General features: G+C 38.0%; 1 protein-coding gene across 6 annotated transcripts in view; it reads left to right on the forward strand.

Annotated features, from left to right (window-relative positions):
- LOC117411061 (lysosomal-trafficking regulator-like) overlaps positions 1-22,891 on the forward strand; it is a 186,765-nt gene that overhangs the window by 103,100 nt on the left and 60,774 nt on the right. For all 6 annotated transcript variants that reach the window (XM_034018115.3, XM_034018116.3, XM_034018117.3 and 3 more), the window contains 12 exons: positions 1,864-2,037; positions 2,399-2,559; positions 7,686-7,876; positions 8,771-9,016; positions 10,051-10,224; positions 10,863-11,012; positions 12,432-12,569; positions 12,830-13,028; positions 14,110-14,238; positions 18,868-19,537; positions 21,181-21,361; positions 22,251-22,420. In XM_034018115.3, coding sequence (XP_033874006.3) covers positions 1,864-2,037; positions 2,399-2,559; positions 7,686-7,876; positions 8,771-9,016; positions 10,051-10,224; positions 10,863-11,012; positions 12,432-12,569; positions 12,830-13,028; positions 14,110-14,238; positions 18,868-19,537; positions 21,181-21,361; positions 22,251-22,420 — 2,583 coding nt within the window. The remainder of the gene's footprint in view (positions 1-1,863; positions 2,038-2,398; positions 2,560-7,685; positions 7,877-8,770; positions 9,017-10,050; positions 10,225-10,862; positions 11,013-12,431; positions 12,570-12,829; positions 13,029-14,109; positions 14,239-18,867; positions 19,538-21,180; positions 21,362-22,250; positions 22,421-22,891) is intronic.

The following is a 22,891-nucleotide window of genomic DNA, read 5'->3' on the forward strand; positions in this document are numbered from 1 at the left end:
TAACACTTAAGAACAGGCATGCACGAGATATTCACATACGCAGAGATATTTAAATTTGAATTGCAAAAGCTGTTCAAAAAGCGGCTATGGCGGTGCTAGTGTTAATTTCTGTGATTATATAGAAAAATGTTTATTTTAATATAAACTCCTATCTTCTGTTATCCGAAAGGTATTTCGTTCGTTAATATCAACGAGATCGCTCATTATAGAAAGGACATTGGCTTTTAAATTGCTGATCACCAAAAAAATCCCACTTCATCAAGACCAATTAGTCATCTCCAACACTTCTTTTATTACAAGCAGGTAAGGACGAGATCACAAAATTAGTTTTCCTTCAATTGGTTCACTGTATATAAAAGTTACAGTCTATACTATTTTATTTTATTGCCTTGCTTTTTCAAACATAATATTCTAATAGCTGTATTATTTCAGTCTTTCTAGAATATTTGTTTTTAACTCAAGGGCTCCTTTTTTAGATCAAGTCTTACTACTTATTCCAAATAAGATACCTGACTGCTAATTTTATTTAAACTGTACGTTTGTTTAATTCTAAGAAATATAGCAGCAATATTGAGACTTGGGTTGTTGGTTCAAATATTCTGTTTCCATTATTTTAGAATACTTGCTTTACAATTAAAGACTGTCTTTAAATCGAACTTACTTCGTTCTTTAAAAAAGAGACTTGACTGTGAGTCTGATCTTGAACTAGTTAAACTGTATACTTTTTAGTTTCCCTATTATAAGACTTTATTACTTTAAAATCCTACATTAGTAAAACACACATTTAACTGTTTAGATTCTGTTATTCCTTTTTTGCTCAGCACAGCAATTCTCTCCAGAAAGTTGGCAACCTTTTTTTTCATTAAACAGGAATGTGCTAACAAGGTTTGGCACTTGATTCAAAGAGTTGCTTTCATATAATAAGAGCCTGCAAAGAGCAGGTCAGCTCGACCCCTCCAGCAGGCTTCTTCACACAAGCTGCACACAATAGCTACTTACAATATGTCCTACTTGGTATACAGATCTATTCAAAAAGCGTACAGACAGTATTAATGTTATTATTGACAGAGTATATCATATTATTTCACTCAATACATGGTAGTTAAAAGCATCCAATTCATGTCTAACAAATCGGCGTGTTCCCAGCAGGATTCAAACTCTGCACCAGGCTCAGCTTTGACCAGTTCTGCGAGCACCACGACAGGCCTTTTCATCACAGGTGTGGGCAACCAGGGTCTTCACTTGATACCTGCAAGACACTTGTACACGTTTGGCAGTAACATCCTCCTCACATTCTAGCTTTCCCAAATGAGCCCATGTCGCTGGATGACCACTGTCACAACCCACACGTTCAATTCTCTATTATTAACACGATTAGACATACAAAGTATAAGTTAGTCCTCTGTATACAGTATCTATATATGTATTCTATATAATTAAACAATAGAACCCGAAGAATCAATGATCGCGCCAGCAGGGAGGGACCGTTGTTAAAATTGAACCCTCCGGTTTGAATTTTATTTATTAGTTTGCAGGCGTACCAGTTATGTAAACCTCTGCTTGTAGAGATGAAAGGTGACATGATATTACCTTTTAAAAGTTCTCATTGTCACATGAGTTTAATTAAATGAGGATCCGTGCAGGTAGTTTGAGAAAATGGAAACATCTGTTCTGCATATGCAGTAAAAGAAGTAAAATGGAATAAACAAACAACTCATAATAACTGCATTATAAAAAGAACAGGGAATGTAAAACAAAAGCAATTAAAATGACATTGAAGCTACTTACTCTTATTCACATACCAGGGAGTTTGTTTGCTAATGAAAGCACAGTGTTGTGACTGGGTTGCTTTTGTGTTGCCAGAATTTGCATTGACCCAAATGATGAGATGAAGGCTGGCCTGCTGGCTCAGGCGGAGTCACAGGAGAACATCCTCACCCCAGGCCAATGGCAGCACTTAGCCTTGACCTACATACAGCAGCCAGAGGGTAAGAAGAACATCCATGGGAAACTGACGCTCTGGGTCTCTGGTCAAAGGTAAGCTATTCCAATTGCATTTGATATTCAATGGTAATATGTGCATGCCCTCGCTATAACTACCGTAAATAATCGCGTACCCTTTTTGGCATGTAATATTAGAAATACATATTTTATATTTAAATGTGGTTCTGTTTGTCTGTAGTGAAATATTTTGCAAATAAACGCAGTAATACAGTTGATTTTAGAAAACGAAAATAGGATCCTGTTGCCCTTTACTGCACCATGCCTTATAAGTGGAGTCTGTTTTTCAGTTACTTCGTCCTATTCCAGGATACAACCTGGAAAGTTGATTTATACACTGCATTTTATGGTATGTATTGTTTATAAATATGTATATGTGTGTTAAATTAATTTGCAGGAAATCAGAGGTTGCTTTGGACTACACTCTCCCGAGGAAGTCGAACCTGTCTTCTGACAGCAACAAAACCTTCTGCATGGTGGGTCACTGTGTCCCCACTCAGGAGGAGATCCCGAGACTGGCTGGCAGATGGGACATCGGAAGTCTGCTTCTCTTTAACGGTGGGCTCCCCTGATTCTTGAAAACACTGCAGTAACAGAGAAAGAAAAAAAAAAATGAAATATCAGTGCTTCTCTTTAACCGTGGGCTCCCCTGATTCTCTAAAACACTGCAGTAACAGAGAAAGAAAAAAAATATATATCAGTGTTTTTGCATTGCACAGGTCCAGACAACACTCCAGATAAGGTTTTGGATCATTGGGCAATTTACTGTCCAATTTAGACACTATGCGAGAAATGTTTTTTTGTGGGTAAATTGCAACATTAACTTGAAGTCATGAGTACTTTCAATAAATACTGTACATCAGGGCTCTAAATTGGCAACAAGAAGAGCAAGGCCAAAATGGCCTTCAGTTCAATAATTTTTTAGAGGGCACCAAGGCCACTAAACTTAAGTCAGGGCCAAAGTATAGGATGTTGTGTAATTTTGCTTATGGTTCATATATAACACTAATTATTGGCCACAGAAAGAAACAACACAGTTTAACTTAATAATAACTATTTATTTATTTGGAAAAAGCAGTTGTTTTTTTTGTCAGCCTAGATTCAAGCCTGGCTTTTATTGCTAATCCGTGGGACCATTTTTGTTCAATTTGAATAGCGTATATTCTGCTCAGTTTAATATAAACTAAACTCAGGAATATCTTTCCAGCATGTAACATACAAGAGTCGCTGTGTTGAATTTATGGATGAACTGAAAAAACAAAAACATATCCATATCATAAGATGGACAAATAATGATAATAAACATTGTAATACAATGTAGAATACTATTTCCTACCGTTTTGGTTTAGTTGTGGTAAAAATAAGGAAATTAAATAACGGCAATTGAAACATATTCAAGTTGGTGTAAGATTATGTTTGTTTTGGTTAGGACCAATACATTCAGGACCAGTAAGTTTTTCAAAGTTAACTTTGATAGTTAATAATGAAAATTAATAGTTAATATAAAAATATTAAAAATTAATAACAACATCAGTATTGCAATTGATAAAGTAATAATACATAAAAATACTAACTAATACATTAATTGGTTAAACTCTCCTGTTAGCATTAAGCTTGCTTTGCAGTATTACTTTGCAGTAATGTATTAGTGTTTGCCTTCTAGTTGTTTGTATAAAGTTATTTAAGTATCTTGTATTCAATAAACGTTATTGAGAAATTGGAAAGCGAAGTGAGCTGCAGTAATACAGCTGTAACATTGGAACCTGTGCAACCAGCTGAATTATTCATATGAGCTATTTCTTTTTTAAACCTGAAAGAAAACCACTTGTAAGTATTGTAAACATTTCTAAACTACTAACCTGAAAAAAAAGTATCAAGTTTGGCAAATTTGCAGATTGTGCAATGCTTTTTTACTGCTGTTGCGATTTAACCACGCAAATCATTTGAAACTCTAGTTTCTGTAGCTGAACGGGCACTGTGGCCATAATGGCATACTTGCTAACATTTGGAAACCTGTTCAGCGGAGGACAGGGGGGGTCATACGTATAAAAACACACATACTCAAATTTTTTACTCCAAATCATAAGGAGGCTGTGTGGTCCAGTGGTTAAAAAAAAAGGGCTTGTAACCAGGAGGTCCCCGGTTCAAATCCCACCTCAGCCACTGACTCACTGTGTGACCCTGAGCAAGTCACTTAACCTCCTTGTGCGACGTAATTGTAAGTGACTCTGCAGCTGATGCATAGTTCACACACCCTAGTCTCTGTAAGTCGTCTTGGATAAAGGCGTCTGCTAAATAAACACAAATAATAATAAAATAATACACATCAAATCATATTGCAGCAGCAGTGAAGAAACAATGTGCTTCTGTGATATGACATGTCAATAAACTGAGATCTGGTCATGTGAACACAATCCCTGCCAGGTAGTGCAGTGCACAAGGGTCAGCAGCCACTACAGAGCGGGAGAATTAAGGGTCATATAGGGACTGTTGGCATGTATGTAATGGCCGTGAATAGACATTTTGAAGGGCATTGTGGCAATTGAAGAAGGGCACTGTGAACAGGATGGCTGGTGGGTGACCAGGAAGAGACACACAGTACTGGGGTAGGAAGTGCTGATGCGCAAGTATAATAATTATAATCTTGTCAAAAGAAAAGGCCACAAAACAAACTGAACACTGAATAAAACAAGTATCACGCTGGTGTAAAGCCAGCACGTATAGCAATTGTTAATTAATTCTTTAGTTTCAGTTCTTACTGTTTCGCTCTCTTGTTCCACCTCTGAACACCCAACCCCCAGTGAGTGATTCTTGCCTGTTTATATACAGCTGTGCTGGGACTCAATTGCTAATCATTCAGTCTGGCCCCGGTGCAGTCTGCACGTAAACTAATTGTGACTTCCCTGTGCCCACATACAAACCATACATTTTAAATCACTCGTGCTGCATAACCCACACTATACCAAATACACCCGGGGTGGGAGGTACTCCGTCACAGACACCCAGGGCAATTGCTGCATGGCCGGCGTTAATTTTCAAGCCCTGCTGTATATACTTTAATGTTAACTTACGGGATATGCATTAACTACAGCCTTAATGCATATCCCGTAAGTGTGTGTGTGTGTGTGTGTGTGTGTGTGTGTGTGTGTGTGTGTGTGTGTGTGTGTGTGTGTGTATATGTGTATATATATATATATATATATATATATAATATAATAAAAAAAAACATAATTTTGATATTTTATTCAATGTCATGCAATAACGAGTTGTATTTTTTCAGCCCACCCCAGTCACAAGTCACTCTAATGAGTTTATTCTATTACGTAGGTCCACAATAATTGATGATTGGTCAGTAGCAATGACTTTGCACAATGCCTGCCTTATGAAAGCTGTTTTTTTTATGTAGAAAGATAGCAGTGCATGCTAGACATTATTTGAATTTTCTAAATAGGTCTTCAGGGTGTTTTCTCAGTTATTATCAGTTAAAACCAAAATATTCAAGCCCTAAACATACTGAACAAAAGGCCTGCATGCACATACTATATATTTCTAAAGAAACAATAATATTGTATTCCTTATTGATCGTCTTGCTATAGCAATATAAAGCATCCCGACTCACTTCAAACACAGAATATTGTATTTGTTGTATAGATTTACCTTCCAAAAATGTGGCTGACTGATAGGTAGGTTAATTTGAGGAATTATGTATGATAATTTGAGTAAAAATTATGTGTGATATTTAATGTTATTGGTATGGGTTAGGGTTAGGGTTTTTACTTGGAAAACAGTTCAGAGAAAGGATGTTTAAGTATACATTGTAAGAACCAGTGCGTGTAATCAAAATAGTGGTATATACTATTAATATACATACCAGTACAGTTTTATTTTAAAATTAAACTACAAGAAGAGATAGGTCTACTTAATTGTGTCTGTATTTTCTAATCATCAGTGATGAATCATCCTGCTGTTTGCTATTTCTACAGCCTCCTCCATTCACATTATCAATCATCTCAACACTGTTGCTCTTTACAGTTCTGGTACCGTAGCGCAACCAACAACAAACTGTTGAATGGCAGTTTATCACCTAATGGTGATGCCAACCACCAATGTGTTATCAATTGCGCTTCACATAACGTGGGTCATTTTAAAAAGACCAGATTCTGTACTTTTAAATTAGTCCGTCCCCCCGTCCCCCCCCCCCCCCCCCCCAGTAGTCAAATGGTGTGCTAACAAGGGACGAGCCTTGATGGGCCGAATGGCCTTTTCTCATTCTCAGACTTTTCTTATGTTGTATTGTCTTGATTTTTTTTGCCCTAGGTAACAAAACATGCCTATTTGGATTCTTCATTGGGCCAATTTACATGAGTGGCTTGTCTCACGTGAATTGGCAAAGCCCCAAAAAACGGTCGCACAATTTTAATGGGAAAGTCTCATTTACCTGAGAATCAAGGAAATGCTTGTAAAATCAACACCCACTTACACATGGAAACACGGGTTTCTCATGAAAATGTTAATTAGCTCACTCAAGTGTCAATCCTAAAGCCACATGGGAATATGTAAGTTACCATGGTCCAAAGCTTTTTTGTTTGCAGTATTTCCCTTATCAGATTGATGTTTCGTCTTCTCGAAAACTTTGCATAATGCTAATCATGCCAAGAATCTAAATGTGTTTGTAAAATATCATACAGATTGTATTTACTAAGTTTCTGTTTAAAACTATTACTAAAATGTTTGATAAACTGCATCCTGGGCTTGTGAATTCAGGTGGTTACAGCTACTTACTGTACAGTGCTTCAGAATACACTTGCAAATAGCTTTCCAAACAACTGTCAAAACGTCTTTATTGTAAGTACTATGTGTATAACTATACTCCCATGCAGTTTGTCCTCGAGTTATGTCTGAGCAAAACCCATGTCCGTTGGAGCGACTTGGGTGTTAATATCGAACATTGTTTAACCCACGCTCAAAATGTCTCGAGAAAAAGAAAACACTTATGTAAATTAACCCAATGTAAATCCTTAACACCTGTGATCATGTGATTTTTCTCTAAAATGTTTTTAATTGACTGTCAATTGCTGTTTAGCCTCTAAGTAATAATGGGACCGAACCTCCTGCACATGTGAAAACATGCGGTTGTACTGTGATGTGAAGTCCCTAAATATTAACATGTCATTACTGCCACTTTGTGGGGATGACCGCTAAGTATGTATATTTTCATTTAAGAATTACTGTACTGCAATGTCTGTGGAATCTATAATACTTGTAGATATCATAGGGTTTGTCGTTCCTGTGGTAAGTTGGCATGTGGTGATGGAAAACTTTTCTTGTATTACTGTAAATTATGGTAAACAAGTACAACATGTGCAAGTAACTTCCTAACCCAACAGTACGCTCTTCTAAATGAGGGGGGGGATCATTTTATTGTTTCAAAATAACTGAATATATCACCCAATTCCATTTGGTCAGCTCCACATTAGACACCTGGTTAACTCCAAATATTAATGATACAAGCCCACTAGAAATGACCACTTGTTATGCCATTTTTTTATTTTTATGTGATATCCAAAAAAGATAAACTATGGGTTACTTATTAGAAATTGAACACTTGCTTTAATGTACACCGACATGAAAGTGATGAAGAACAGAGAAATTGACTTGTTAATGTTTCTACATGTTTTGTCTAGGCTCTAGGATCGGTCCTGAAGAGGCTTTTTATCTCTATGCCTGCGGTCCTGATTTCACCTCGATTATGCCCTGCAAGTCTGGGAATCCAAATCTGAAATACTCCAAGTACATCAGTCTGGAGGGCCTGCAGTGTGAGCAGCTGAAGGAGCTACTTATGAAGAACAAGCAGGTTGACACAGGGCCCCTCACTGTGAGTATTACAGGCATATAAATGGTCTGGTATAATAAGAAATATGCGCTGTATTTCCAAAACTCAGTTTTACAGAAGTCTGCTAAGTGTTACCCAAGAAAGAAAAGACACGTGGAATTCTGTGAGCTGTACACATTGGCTGACATATTGCTTGGGATTTAACACATGGGTGTATTCGGTTGATATAAGATATACAGAGGAGGATTCAAAATAAGTGTCATTTCTAATAATTATATATTTTTACTGACACAAATGCACTAAAACTCCTGCGGACTGTGTTAGATTTTCATAGCCTTGTGCACAAATGGCCTTGTTTCAATTTAAACAGTGGCACTGTTTTTGATCAGTTTATTTTAACCTAATGCTTTACTTGTAATATTAAGCACTAACTATACTAAGTACTTTACAACTCCTTTTTTCTTTTTATAGGGCTTCATAAGTTGTTAAGTTGTGGGTGGTCTTCTTTTTAAGATGGTTCAAGCTATTTCCCCCCATATACTTTGACTGATTTTGATTGGCTCTTTTACTGCAGCTTTCATTCCCCCAACGGTAGTGCCCAGACCATTGAGATATCACAAAATACACTTGGGGACACCTGGCTCTATTTATTTTTACCAGAAAGAATATCTCAATTTAGTGAAAATGTGATACTTGGGGCAGATCAGTCATAGTCAGGAGAGAGCAGCTTGACATCCTGGCTGTTGTAGTTTTTCTTTTGATGAGGATTCAACGGAAAGCGTGGCATTGCATCTTGCACTTCTGCATTTACCTCCAGGTGCTACAGCGGCCCCTTCTGGCCGGAAGCCCTATGCGCTCAAGCAGACATCTGCAAGGCTTGGTAATAAGCTATGTCACTTTTTAATAAACCATAATCTGTCTTCTGTATATTTTCAGGAAAGTCTGGCTATTGTTTATGCCCCAAGCTGCCCTAGCCAGTACACAATCTATGAGCCAGTGATCCGACTGAAAGGACAGAACAAGATGATGGCGTCGCAGAGGCCCTTCAGTGCTAAAGAGATCCAGAGCACCGTGCTGGACCCGCTCTGCTTGAAAGCACTGCAGCCGGTGCAGCACCAGGGCCTGCAGAGCGTCCTGCATGAGATCGGGGGGACAGGGGCCTTCATCTTCCTCTTTGGCAGGGTATTCTTATGCAGGATTTGTTGTTTTTAATAGGAGAGCCCCACTGAAGTCCTGGAACAATACCTTTTCATTGATGTCCACATTTATGATTTTACAAGTCTAAAGTGTGTAACTGCAGTGTAACTGCCCTTGTTTTTCATGGAACCCTTTAACATAATGCTGTGATTGACTTCTGTAGAAGTTTGAAGATTACATACTAATACACAATATCAGTGCTACAGGCCAAAAAAATAAATATTTTATCATTCTAACCACATTGATTATGATATTAACCAGACCACAAGAGTAGAAAATGCCATTACAATGTAAGTACCTTATCATTACATGCTCTACACACAGATATGCTGTACATTTTTAGTGGTGAAATATAAATAGTCGGGGGTTGCAATATATAGAAAGTGAAAGTACAATATAAATACAGTAATCCGTTGTGTATCTGCCCGTCACATATCCATCCTAGCCGTTTGTCCTCCATGATCAGCCTCTTCAGCAACGTTAGTTTATTATTGAACAGAAAAGATTAGTTCAGAGATTGTAGATCCCACCAAAGTTTTCGTACTGTGTTGTATGTACTCCATACGCTGCCATTGCTGGTAGTGTCATGTGAGCTGTTTAATGTGTCGATATGTAAATAAATCCTGTTCGCCTGCATGGCGTATTAACTTCAACCTCTGTCTCAATCTCCTATCTGTCAATCAGCAGTGAATGCATGCACCCACACCGCAGGTGGCTACTCTGTCACAGGCATTAATACCCTGTATCTTTCTAAAAAAGGGATTTAGGGGAGTTCCTTAATAAAAGCTGAATCTCAAAACAATAAGTGTGTGAATATAGTAATTGTTACAGCTGTGTATAATGGTATTTTAAAACAGGATTCATTTTACATATCCACCTTTACTTTGGTCCCACCACAGTCGGATACGTGACGGATTACTTTACTGTGTGTCACTCTGCAGTACTCTGTATCTTGCATCAATACTACTGTAGTTTTAGATTCTTTCTATGTGTCACTTGAACTATGTCTACTCCTACAGGCAGTAGAGCTGAGTGACTGTGAGAAGACCCAGGCCTTGGCCCTCCAGGTTGTGTTGTCCTTGGCTAAATACAACCAGAACCGGATTCAAGAAATGGAAAGCTGTAATGGCTACTCCATGATCCATCAGGTTCTCATTAAATCCAAGTGCATTGTAGGATTCCACATATTGAAGGTATGGCATGTTTGCTGATGTGGTATTTGTTTTTGTTTTATCTTGATTTTTAAATGTCGGTTACTATATCCAGTAACGCCGTAAAAACACAGTAAACACTGTATAGAGTTTATAACAAATCCATAACATTATGATTAATTTAATCGGTCAAATACCAGAAATATCCTTTGCTTTATTTAACTGTATTTGCATGGGTTGTAGTAACCAGGGTACCTTTCAAAAAATGTAGTAAAGCTTTGAAAATCGTCCCCTTAATGTACTAGTCTATAAATGCAATATTAGGTGACATAACAAAAGGTAATTGTTGACCTGACCAAAAAATAAAAAGATTTTCAAATCAAATTGCTTATAGCGGATTTGCAAATTATAGTTTATTGCCCTGGTGTCACTTTTTAGGGTCCCTTATGGAGACCCTTATGTACTGATCATGTTCATCTGTTTGTCACACTACATGGAGAACATGATAACTGCTTTGATTTTGCACCAGTGTTCACCAAAATGTTATCACACAATCCTACCCTGCTTCAGCAATCTTATGCTTCATTTTCACCAGCTCTGTAAGGTCGTGGCATTGCTAAAAAAAGTATTAAACAACACATTTTTATAATTGTGATCATGGATTTTTATGGATCTCGTAGACCCTGCTGGACGGCTGCTGCAGTGGCCAGATCCTGAGTCTGAGTGTGGACGGCCAGTTCAAGCTGGACCCCGAGTCCAATGCTGTCGTCCAGGATGTGAAGCTCTTGTCAGAAGTGCTGTTGGACTGGAAGATCTGGGCTAAAGCACAGGTGAGCAAGGAATTTTAAAGAGCTACTTTAGACTATATGTACATTTTCATAATATCCTATTATGGTGGTTCTGCTAGATTCTCTGGTGTTGTTTCTGCATAGGTCATTACTTTGCATTTGTACTGTTCCAGCATGTCCTTGTTCTGAAAAGATTGTTGAAGTGGTTTTGACAAATGACCAATAGGGGTGTGCAGCTGTATTTTATGTAAATGTATGTATTTATTTATTCATGTAATATAGATTTTCCTTGTACTAATTCACAGTTGCCAGAGGGGGCATAAATTATAGATGCATGCACCAATTTCAAAAGCCACTTCACTTCAGAAATCAGACTCTTAGGAGTCTTGTCAGAAGCAGCACCTGGTTGAAAAAATAGTTAGTTAGTAAGCCCTGTGCTGTAAATAATGATCTGTGAAGAAACAGCAATAGAGATGTATACAAAACACACCAAATAGGATATTAAACAGATAGGAAATTAAAGTTAAATGCATATCAGTTAAATGCATAATTTGTTTAATTGCATGAAGCTGTGCGGTCCCAAAGTCCATTGTACATTGCATTTTAATTTGGATAATTACATAATGCAAACAAAGTTCAGGAAAAAAAAAAGAATGTTTGAGTGTGTCAGAAATAGAAGTGACGTAGAGCGCATAGCAACGGCATGACAGCGGGAAAAGCTGGCAAGAAAGACACAGAAAATGGCAAAGCGGATCTGTAAAACTTGAGCCTCAGCACACTACAAGCCTTCATGGAGGCAAATGGTTGTCAGTCTTATGACCACTTTTTACGGTTATTTATCAGCTCAATCGGCCAAATACTGTGCATACTTCCATCAAATATTTTTTTTGCTACGTTGTAGTCACAAGATCTATAGTAAGGTACTGTACACACCTGTTTGTTGTTTTACTGTAACGTATTCCAATAACGTAGTTTATGCGGGCTGTTATATACGGTACATTATTTTACATATCATATTGTGATTTGTCAGAGAATAGTGTTGTTTGCATTGAGTGCATAACGTATTTTAAGTTGGTTTATTTTTCTGAACTTGTTCAGTATTTTAAGTTACTTGTAATAAAATCTAAGTGAAAAGTAAAGTTATGAATCTGATCAAAACGAGTCATATGTACATGTGCACGTACGTATAGACCTACTGTCCTTGTATCCCATTGTATTCCCTCACTCCTGTTATGTGCATGATCTCACACCGGTCCCGAGCCCATGCAGATATGCGGAGCTGACTGTATGTATGTGTGTGTGTGTGTGTGTGTGTTTGTGTGTGTTTGTGTGTGTGTCTATATATCTATTCATTCATTCATTCATTCATTCATTCATTCATTCATTGGATCTTTAAAAACTTAAATGAAGAATGCAGCTGTGCCAGTGTCTTGGATTATGTGTCTCCCGTCTCTCTATTAGTGTGGCGTTTGGGAAACCCTGCTGGCAGCCCTGGAGATCATGATCAGGGTTAACCACCCCCAACAGATGTTCAACGTCAAGCAGTTTCTCAAGGCTCAGGTGGTCCATCGCTTCCTGCTCACCTGTCAAGTGCTACAGGTACCACTGCTTTCTTATAATATTTCCTAAGACCAGCGATTCATTGTATTACTTTCTTAGTTAGGTAAAGCATCCTGTGAGATTTTTTAAATTTGAGACTTTTAAATGAACTCGAACTTCTGTAAGTCATCAATGCATGGTTCTTAAATATTATGTATGTAGACCATTTAAAAAACAGTGGATTATCTTTAACTTCTGTGAGGATAGACTCATCCTCTTTTCCTGAATGTAATAACTTGGAAATCTCACTCACTCCTCAGGAGCACCGTGATGAGCACTTGACGTCCATACCACGAGATGTGTGTCGTTCGTTCGTCAAGATTTTTCAAGAGGTCCTTGGATCTCCGCCAGATCTGGAACTGCTCAAACTCATCTACAACTTCCTGCTGGCAGTGCACCCGCCCACTAACACCTACGTCTGCCATACGCCTACCAGCTTCTACTTCTCCCTGCATATTGGTAAGCCAAGAACCTCCCCCCACCCCCGCTCTGTTAGTTGTTGTTGATCTAGGTGTTGTTTTGCAAACTTTGACTTTTTGCTTTAACTCTTAAAACTCAGCCCCATTCATTTTGGGGTGCCAACGCACTGAAGTTTACGCACATATTACTCAGGCACCATAAAAGTCACCTGGTGCATGGCTTGTTTAAAAGTACAGATTCGGGCCTTTCCAAAGACGTATTCAGTGTGTGTATGCGGAACAACGATCACCTGAAGTTAAGCCTCTCATCATGTGACAGAGTTAACAGCTTAGGTTTCATTTTGAGTCTATTGCTCCGTCATTGTAGCAGATAGACTGAAAGGGGAGGTATTGTTGGAAAGCTTAGATGCTCAGTCCGTCCGTCCGTCCCCCCCCCCCCCCCATATGTTCTTTTCATATTGAGGTTCAATGGTGCAGTGTTGTTTTTTTCTTTATAATTACAATATGTATAGCAGTGACCAAACATCATTTTTTTGGAAAAGCGTTTTTTTTTTTTATAAATATGTTCGCATCTCTACCACATATAGTATTCCTGATCTTGTTGCAACATACATAATATGAAAGGACATTTTGTGGCCTTTCATTTGATGTGTTACATGCATGCAGTACAAACTATCCAGTAGTTAAACATACATAAGTGAAAACAGTGAAAAACAGGAGGAAATGGGGCTGTGTGTAAAGAGCTAAAAAAAGAAATGGAGCGCTGGTTAAAAAGGAAAGCACCTTTTTCTTCTGCTGCATGCAAAAACTTCACGTCAGGCAATGGCAAAAGCAATGGAGAGTACTCTGTCTCACAGTGAAGAACAGCTGTTGGGTCTCCTGAAAGCAGCTTATTTTAAAGCAACACCAGTGTGAATGATGAGGCAGTAAAATATATATAGTTTATTATATGCAAAAGTGCCTTTTTTTTTTTGCCATTCCCCCTAAAATTTTGGAATCCCCCCATTGTCTGCAGCATAGGGGGGAAATCCCCCCAGCACACAAAAATGAAATTCAACCCCTGAGTTGTATTTTAAGTGAAATAAAGAATCCACTGACATTACTCTTGTTTTATTTTCCAGATGGTAAACTGTATCAGGAAAAATTGCAGTCGATCATGTACTTGAGACACTCAAGCAGTGGGGGGAAGTCAGGAGGCAGCCCTGACTTGTCAATGTCCCCATCCGGCTTCACAGAAGCTCCTTCAGAAGGTATAACCATAACGTATCTGTATGTGTGGTAGGACCTCATGGATTCGCAGTGTCCTCTTGCTAGGATATTCAATGAGAAACACTGATAATCAGAAAGAAAAACAAAGACATCTACAATTTTTACAAAGAAGTGCAACTATAATGGCATACATTAGCTGTTGCAATATATTAACACTATTTAGGACTGATCACAAACAGGATCCTGCCTTAGCAGTTGGCTAAGCAGTTTGGAATACCTGAGTAAGGCTAACATGTTTAAACAGTATTATTATATATTTTTTTCTTTCTGTTACCAGTAGTGAGAAAGATAAGGGTGCTGTTGGGTTAGTAAATAGTTTTTTTGTTAAACATGAAACTAGAATTAAACTACTGTATTTATGAATGGTGACCTGGTCTGCAGATCAAGCTGGCTTCTAGAAACCAGAGTTGGGGGGCTGTAATAACGCATAGAATGTTTGCAGAGGAACATAGAAAGCATACACAGACAGCTTTATCTCATAATCCCACTAAACTACAGTGTAAGGAAACCGGTTGATTGATAAATTGATACTGTAGTTATTTGTTATGAATGATTTGTATAGAATAACCATTAAACAATACATATATACATTTAGAATTAAGCATTTTATTGTATTCACTAGCATCTGCTTTCATACTTTAAATGGGATACAACTCTGGGAGATGGTTCTCCCCAATGCTATTTATGTCATTTAATTGGGACATCACTTTGTTTAATGGTGATACAGTATTTTCAAATGATGAATGGAGATCGCTTTTCAGGGCAAGACATATTTGCGTAGCACAGTGCAGTGAGTATGTGATTACGCTGTTACTCGCCTAAATTGCGTAAACCATGTTGAAATCTTGAAGGTTTCCTGTGGTTTCTCTGGCTGCTGTTGCAAAGAAAGTTGGCATGTCAACATCACAGGTGCCTCGTCTTGTGATAAGATGTAATTTGTAATAAAAAAATAAATATTGACTCGAATTTAACATTAAATCATAATGTGATGTAATTTCATTCTTTTTCTTTTAATTTAGAAACAGAAAATTGTGACTAAGGTCATCTGAAATACCGCTTATTTAATAGAGACAGGTGCTTATTCAGGATATTTTTACTTCTCCCGAGGCGTCCCAATAAAGCGTCGCCGACTGTAATTGCAAACTACATAACAAGTTAGAGTGCCCATTTGCTGGTTAACAGAATCTCCTTCTGAGTTGGAAAGCATCATATAAGAAATTTGATCCACCCTCATATTAAAGTCTTTTTTTTACCATGATTTTGTTCCAACATGCCCTGTAGCAGGAGCCTAAGTTGAAAGAGTAATACTGTCACTGCTTTGAAGGTCAGGTGTTCCTCAGCTGTCAGTTTCTCTGCAAATGCAATAATTACGAGAAATGTCACAAGTAATGAATGGGTTATTGAGCATATTACAAAAAGAAACCAGATTAAACTGTAGGGCTTGTGCATGGGTGAAATGACCTCTCCCAGGTCCATTTGTATCATGGTAAACTAAAATATTTTCGCACATACTTGATTTTTGTGATATTTGAGTTTTATTTATTTTTTTATTTCTCCTGTTGAACTGTAACTTGATTGAGACCATAGGCATCTATATATTCTTTCCTATGTTCCTTTTTTTGCTCCGTGTATATACTATATACACACTATTATTCTCTACTTTGTTATGGTTTTGTGTTTTATAAATGGTTTAAAATATCATACAAAAAAAGTAAGTCATTCAGACGACGTCAGAAGTCTGACCTTGATTAAAAGAAATAAAAACACAATAAAACGCACCCTACACAAACATTGGTTGACCCATAGTCCGCACTTCACTATTTACAACAGCTAACGTTAGCAACAGTAGGGCGAAGATGCTGAGCAGTTTGTAGAGACTACAAAAAAATGATTAAATAAATATAGGCTAGGTAGTTGTTAGTTTAGTTTGTTTTTATTCTGTCTTTAATTAAATGATATGCATTAAAAAAAGGCAAAGAACCAAACAGTGTTGCTGTGGGCCATAAACGGATTTAAGTTCAACACCAACTTCAGATAAAATGTTGTTACTGTTATTAAGCACTAGTAATAATCTGAAGCAGTGGTATTTCAAATAACAGAAGCTCCTTTTTACTTTAGTGAAGGCTAGAATGTTTTTCTTTCATTAAAAATGTGTCGTTATTTATTGAAGTACATTTTCAGCTTTCATATTGAAGGTTGTTGTGTTACTCATTCAATCAAACCAAGTAGCAATTTGCTTGCATTGTTTAAGACATTTTTCAAGTCAAGTAAGCTTGTTTGTGTATAAAAAACGACAATAGAGTTGCAGTCCTTTCGCAGCCAGACATCTTACTTTAAAGGCACGTACCTGAAATAGTAAGGGAATTTAAAATATGTTTGCTTATTACTCTCCCCGTCATTCTACGCACTGTCAGCGCTTGTTAAAGATATAAAATAAAGTACCCAATCCAAAGCAAGTACAAAACATGCCCCAATATATAAAGTAAAAAAATAAATATATTCAAACAAACAAGAAATTACTTGATTGCAGTAGCAGCAGTTACATTATTGTTTTAAGGTGTTTTATTATGGGCAACTTGTGCCCTCTAACTCAATGGACCATATTTAGAAGCAAGCACAAAGGCAAAGACACAATTTCTGAGAGGGATAAGATCATTTTAATGGTATAAAAAAAAAATGTCTTTTGCTTCAGAATGAAGTATGTTTTTATGTAGTGAACCAGTGCTTCTGCCGCACGATGCCCCGTGGCGTCTGTATATTCGATGTATACGGACACTCTGTTGGGCCTGATTGCATACTTATACCACGGCTTGGAAAAATAACAACCTCTGATTTAGTTAAACAGCATCACATGACCGTGCGTATATATAGAGTGTATACCATGGCTTGCATTTTAATGAGCCGCTTCACACTGAGTAAATCGCTACGCACCACTACATTCTAAATTCCATGACAAACTGCCATTTTATTTGTTATTAGTTACAAAACCACTGGCAAAAATTAGTGACATTCCACCTATTTCCTTTAATATATTTGGGGATGAAACTCCAGATAACTTTGAGTGAAGACATCAGTCCACCTGAAAAAAATAAATAAATAAAATAAGTGCACCAGCAACTGTCAAGAGTAGACACGTAATAGTAGACGAGGAACAGACTCCTACCTACGTTATCACTGCCTGCACCGCTTAATGTCAGCAGCTGCCGTATTTATAACTAACAACAAGCCTGTAAAGTGCAAAATGTCGTATTTTGCGCTCAGTGAGAGAAACAAGATCATTTCACCAGCTACCTGAAAAAGACCTGGACAAACACCTTTCAAATTTCATATTGTTAGTAAAAAATAAAATAATATGATGACTTTGAACACATTTCTCTTCGAAGCATAGCAGCAAAACATACACCTACGTAACTATGAATGAAGTATTTTCTACAGCAGGACGCCACAGTTTACACAAACAAAACTAAACCAGAATGTAAGAAACATAGAATATATAAAATAATAACACGTTAGAGTATATTACCACACAAAAATATGTCTCTCGTTAGTTTAAAGTTAGCAATAAAAGGTCCTTCACTGTACAGAGAGCAGACAGGCATTTTAGCGACATTATGAATGTTTGCATGGCTTAATTAAGGAACATGGCAGGTACATGTTTAATAAGTTACTTTCAGGCACTACAGGAAAAAAGAAAAAAGTTCTATACAAGTATACTGACCTCCATATCCAGTCAATTCAACAGTAGAAATCACTCCAGTGTGTGTGTGTTTTATTTTTTTTCATGAACAATCACTGCCAAAAAAAGCTCACTGCAGGCAGAGGGACAGGAAAGCAATATTCAAATCAACTGTAGACTGCAGCTTCTTTTAAGATACTGTAGGACAAGCAGGTTTTTTGTTTTATTGGGGAGGTGGGATTGCAAATTATAATCAGATTCAAGCATACAGTATGATATATAAAAAGAAGAAACACTGTTTATATTATGTACATTGATGTAATTAAAATAGTGACATAATTAAGCATCAGTTAACTTTTTATTTTTTTGGTGGGGGTGTGTGAATTGGAGTAAGTTAGATACCATCAATGTTACCAATGACTCACAGTAACACTTGTATTTTGTTTACAACACAGCCCAGTAATCATGATTGACGTACACTTAAGGCATTTTGCAGTACATATATCTAGTCTAGAGAACCATTAATCCAACTTGGAGAAAACCTTAAGGACACTCTATAGGACAAGTTATGGAGAGCTGTTTTGTTTGTAAATAATTTGCCTACAGGCCGCTCAGAATTGTGTACATTTTTAGACAGGAATAAAATAATTGAACTACTCATTCCTGTAAGTTGTTTTTGCTATTGAATGGTCATATTCCATAGAGAATACATTCTAAGATATTTGGTTTTGAACCAAGGACATCAAATACACCAGCAAACCGTAAACAATAAACACATTCCCCTGATCTTAGGGCCGGTTGCACAAAAATGTATCAGACTAGTCTAAACAGCTACATAGTCTAATGCATGTTAGCCAGTTGCATAAAAAAGACTGCCATTCCACTTCCATAAATAAGTGCACAGTGATTTTATGTTCGATTTCACCCTCTGCAGGAGGAAACATGGTGCTTAGCACCTCGGAGCAGGAGTCCAGCCCTTCTGTGGCATACGAGCAGCAGCAGCAGCACCCCGAGAGCTTTCCAGTGACTCCCAGCTCCTCACCCCAATCACCTACTCGCCAGCAGGACAGGAGCTTGGATGAGCTGCACAAGGTCCACCATAACAAGTTTGACTCCACCATGGGTGATGGAAGCATTGTGCAGGGGATTACTGAGACCCTCAAGTGGGCCAAGGAGGACCTGCTCATCAGTAGCTGTGAGTCCGCCAAAACTGTATGTGACTCCGGGGAGCTCCCCCCATGTCAAAACAGTGCCCTGGTTAATTCTCCAGAGGCAGCAAGCAGCCCAAGCCAAGAAGACGAGGATACAGCAGGCGGGAGTGGTGAGGAAAGCCCACTCGGCCTCGAGTCAGAGGACAGGTTTGAGTCTCCAGGAGGTGAGGGTGTCAGGCGTCCGGACAGCCTGAAAGGGATCCACTCCTTACAGAGGAGTCAGAGTAACTTTGCCAGCCTGGGCCTGGCATTCCCAGCGCAGAACGGCGCTCTGGCCATTGCACGCTGGCCCAGCCTCTCTGACCGGGGCGTGCTGCCTGAAGACTGGGAGAGCTACGCATACTCGCCCGCCTATGACTGCACCTTCAGTAAACCAGACTCCACCGACGACAGGTAGGTTTAGCCTAGAGTTTGGACTTTAGCACTATTTGTTTGTCTTGGTTGAATGGTGTATTTGATATGTGTTGAGAAGAGTATGCTTTTATGGCTTGCCTGTGTTTCTGGTTGAAGCGCATAGACTCAGAAGCATTGATTCCTCCCTTGTAAATTTAATTTGTTTTCCCATTCAAATAAATCAATTACAAAAGGATGGAAGTAAATGTAGTAAGTGAGTTGCTATTTTTGGGATGTAAATATATATATTTTTTCTGGTTGCTGTAAATATATTTTGGCAAGGAACACTAGTTTTCAATGCTGGAGCACACAAAAGGCATACCCATTCATTACCTCGTTCAGTTTGCTCTATTCTCAACATCCGTACCAATAAAAAAATTACCACAATACCTTCACTCGAGTTCCCTTCAAGAAATATGCATTAACCTCAGTATAAACTTTTGTTAGGATAGGAATCTTAAGCATGTGCCGTAAAGCTGTATTAGTTATGGGTAGAGAGCTGCATTGGTCATATCAACTCTCAGTATAAAAACCAGCCTCAGCTTGACAGTTCCGTTTTGTGGAGTTGGAAACACCAGGTTCGGTTTGTTTGCTGCAGAATGCTTTTCATTTTGCTTCTGTATTAAAGCAGACTTTTATAATATGTGGGTAACCGTGTCATAAGGAGAATTTGTAATATGCTTTCAGAACAAATACAACCAATATCATTATGTTGCTAAATTCCATATCTAATCCAACCAAAAAAACAACTGTGGAATTTATTCGTGACTTATCATTACTGTGAAACAAGGCCAGTAGAAGAACTGAAAATAATGAGGTGCCATCCTAGGGACATTCTACTGAAAAACCTTATCTTGCGCACCTTTTCTCAGACATACTGTAAAAGTGTGAGACTTGAGTACAACTTCTTGGGTAAAAAAGTATTGGGTTTGAAATGTTACCAAAACAAACATTTCTTATGATTTAAACTCAGTTACATCCCCAACAAAGGGTTTTCTCTGATTTATTGTTAATAATGGTGATGTTATGCTACTACACTCTCTTGTGGCACCATTTTTCACAATGTAAAGCATCTGATAAACATCTGGGGAGCTAAATTTGAACCTCTAACCTTTTGCAATTCTGGTCATGATATTTCCATACAATATGCTTAAAACAAGCACATACAAGACAAAAAATTAGCCAAAGCACGGTGGATAGGAAGTAGGGCTACCATGGGCCGCCAGGACAGCACTGATTCGACTGCTCCTCATTAAGGAATGTGTGCAGTTGTATGGGATACAGATGCCCCTTCCAACTAAGTGTCTACTTTCAGCAGTTTATTAAAGTCTGTCTGACTTGCCTGTTGTGACTGAAACTGACTTGCACCCAGGTGCTGTTTTTATGCATTACAGGGTACATGTGGATGCTATTTGCATAACAAATGAATCAGTCATATAACTGTCTGGCCATTTACAATCAAGTACAGATTGCTAGTCTTTCTATTATGTTGTCAAGTAGAGACATTAGACAACAGGATTGATTCCACCAACTAAGCCTTGAGCACCGTTCTTGGAACTGCAGGCATGAAGCTGCTGAGCCCGTATGTTGTAACTGACTGTAGTGGAAGCTTGCATAATGCAGCATGTGCGTTGATGTTTCAGATCTCCCACTGAAGACTGCTTGGTGCTGATTTGCTGTGGTCTATATGATCTGCTGCGAGGTGTGCTCCTCATCCTGCCAGACTTGATGCTGGAAGATGTGATGGACAAGCTAGTTCAGCCTGAAGCACTGATAGTCCTTGTCAACCACCCATCCCCCATGATACAACAGGGGGTCATGAAGGTGAGATCAAACAGCTCTGAGCCATGTACACTTTGTGGCTGTTCATTTATTTTCCCCTGCAAGGCATGCATATCACACTACAGCAGAAACGTGTTTAATTTTCCTAATATCTTATTTTTATCTTTTGCAGGGGATTTTTTGTTAATTACATACATTGTCAGTTTTAATGATCGAAACCCTATCACACCTTCATTCTTTATTAATTATCCTGGTGTTTTCCCAAAGGGGTTGATTGACACATACCAATATTACTACAAAATATTACTACACGTATTAATATTACTACAAAAATGAAGTGTAATAAGGTTCACAAAGCTTGGGTTTTGTTTTGTTTTGTTTTATGATTTTTTTTAATGAACAGGGATAGTTAAAAACAAAGTCAAGAATACTAAGTGTTTGCTGAGTATAAAACTTTAATTGCAGATGTTTTACTAATTTTACTAATTTTTCCATGTTTTGGGCAATCGTTTACTAATTTTCTTTTTATGCTGTCCAACAATAATAAACTGGCTTGGGGTGGGGTGATTGGGCATTTTATTTTATCGTTGCTACAGAGGAGCCATAGAGAAGATCTGAAAGTACATTGTAACCCTTATAAATGAACACCATGCATATGCAGTACATAAATATATATATATATATATATATATATAATATATATATATATATATATATATATATATATATATATATATATATATATGTGACTATATACTGTATGACTCAAAAAAGGATTCAACCACCCCTTTTGGTTTGTGGTGCTGAGGAGTCATCTTTGCTGCTCATAAATCTGTTATACAGTAAATAACAGGACATGCAAAGTACCTGCACAGAGATCTTTCTGCTTTTTCCATGCTTACTGTAATGCTGTCTCTTTTTTTCCCCCTAGTTGCTGGATGCCTATTTTAACCGGGCCTTCAAAGAGCAAAAGGAGAAGTTTCTCAAGAACCATGGCTTTTCTCTTCTGGCCAATCAACTCTATCTTCACCAGGGGAACCAGGGCCTGCTGGAGTGCTTCCTAGAGATGCTGTTTGGCAGGCCGGTGGGGCTGGATGAAGAGTAAGTGCTTTAGGAGGAGTGGGGGGCCGTGCTGCTGTGTTGATGTCTGTTAATAGGAAGCCTTTGTAAACAACATGGCATCATCTCAGGTTTATCCTGGTAAAACATTTTAAACTATGAGCTTTCTGTCACCCCTGACGCATAGAAATTGTCATATATACTGCAGTAGGGGTTTTGTTACATTTGGTGTCTTACTTCGTTCGAACAGACCCGTTTATATCCCGTGTACCAATGCCTATACACCAACATTAACACACCATACGCAACATACAACACAGAAATGCACACAAGGGGCGGGGCACATTGCCACAGTAAGCAATTGATGAAAATAAAATAAAATGTTAAGTTGTGCCTTCTACTTCCAATGTTCAAAGCCTTTTATATTGGGCACTTACTGTGAAAGAGGGATTACATGGTTAATGAACCAGCCTTTCCACTCTGTGGCTTGGGTTTGAATCTTGCTTAGACTAC

The sequence above is a fragment of the Acipenser ruthenus genome, chromosome 6, assembly GCF_902713425.1.
Source record: "Acipenser ruthenus chromosome 6, fAciRut3.2 maternal haplotype, whole genome shotgun sequence".
Classification (NCBI taxonomy): domain Eukaryota; kingdom Metazoa; phylum Chordata; class Actinopteri; order Acipenseriformes; family Acipenseridae; genus Acipenser; species Acipenser ruthenus.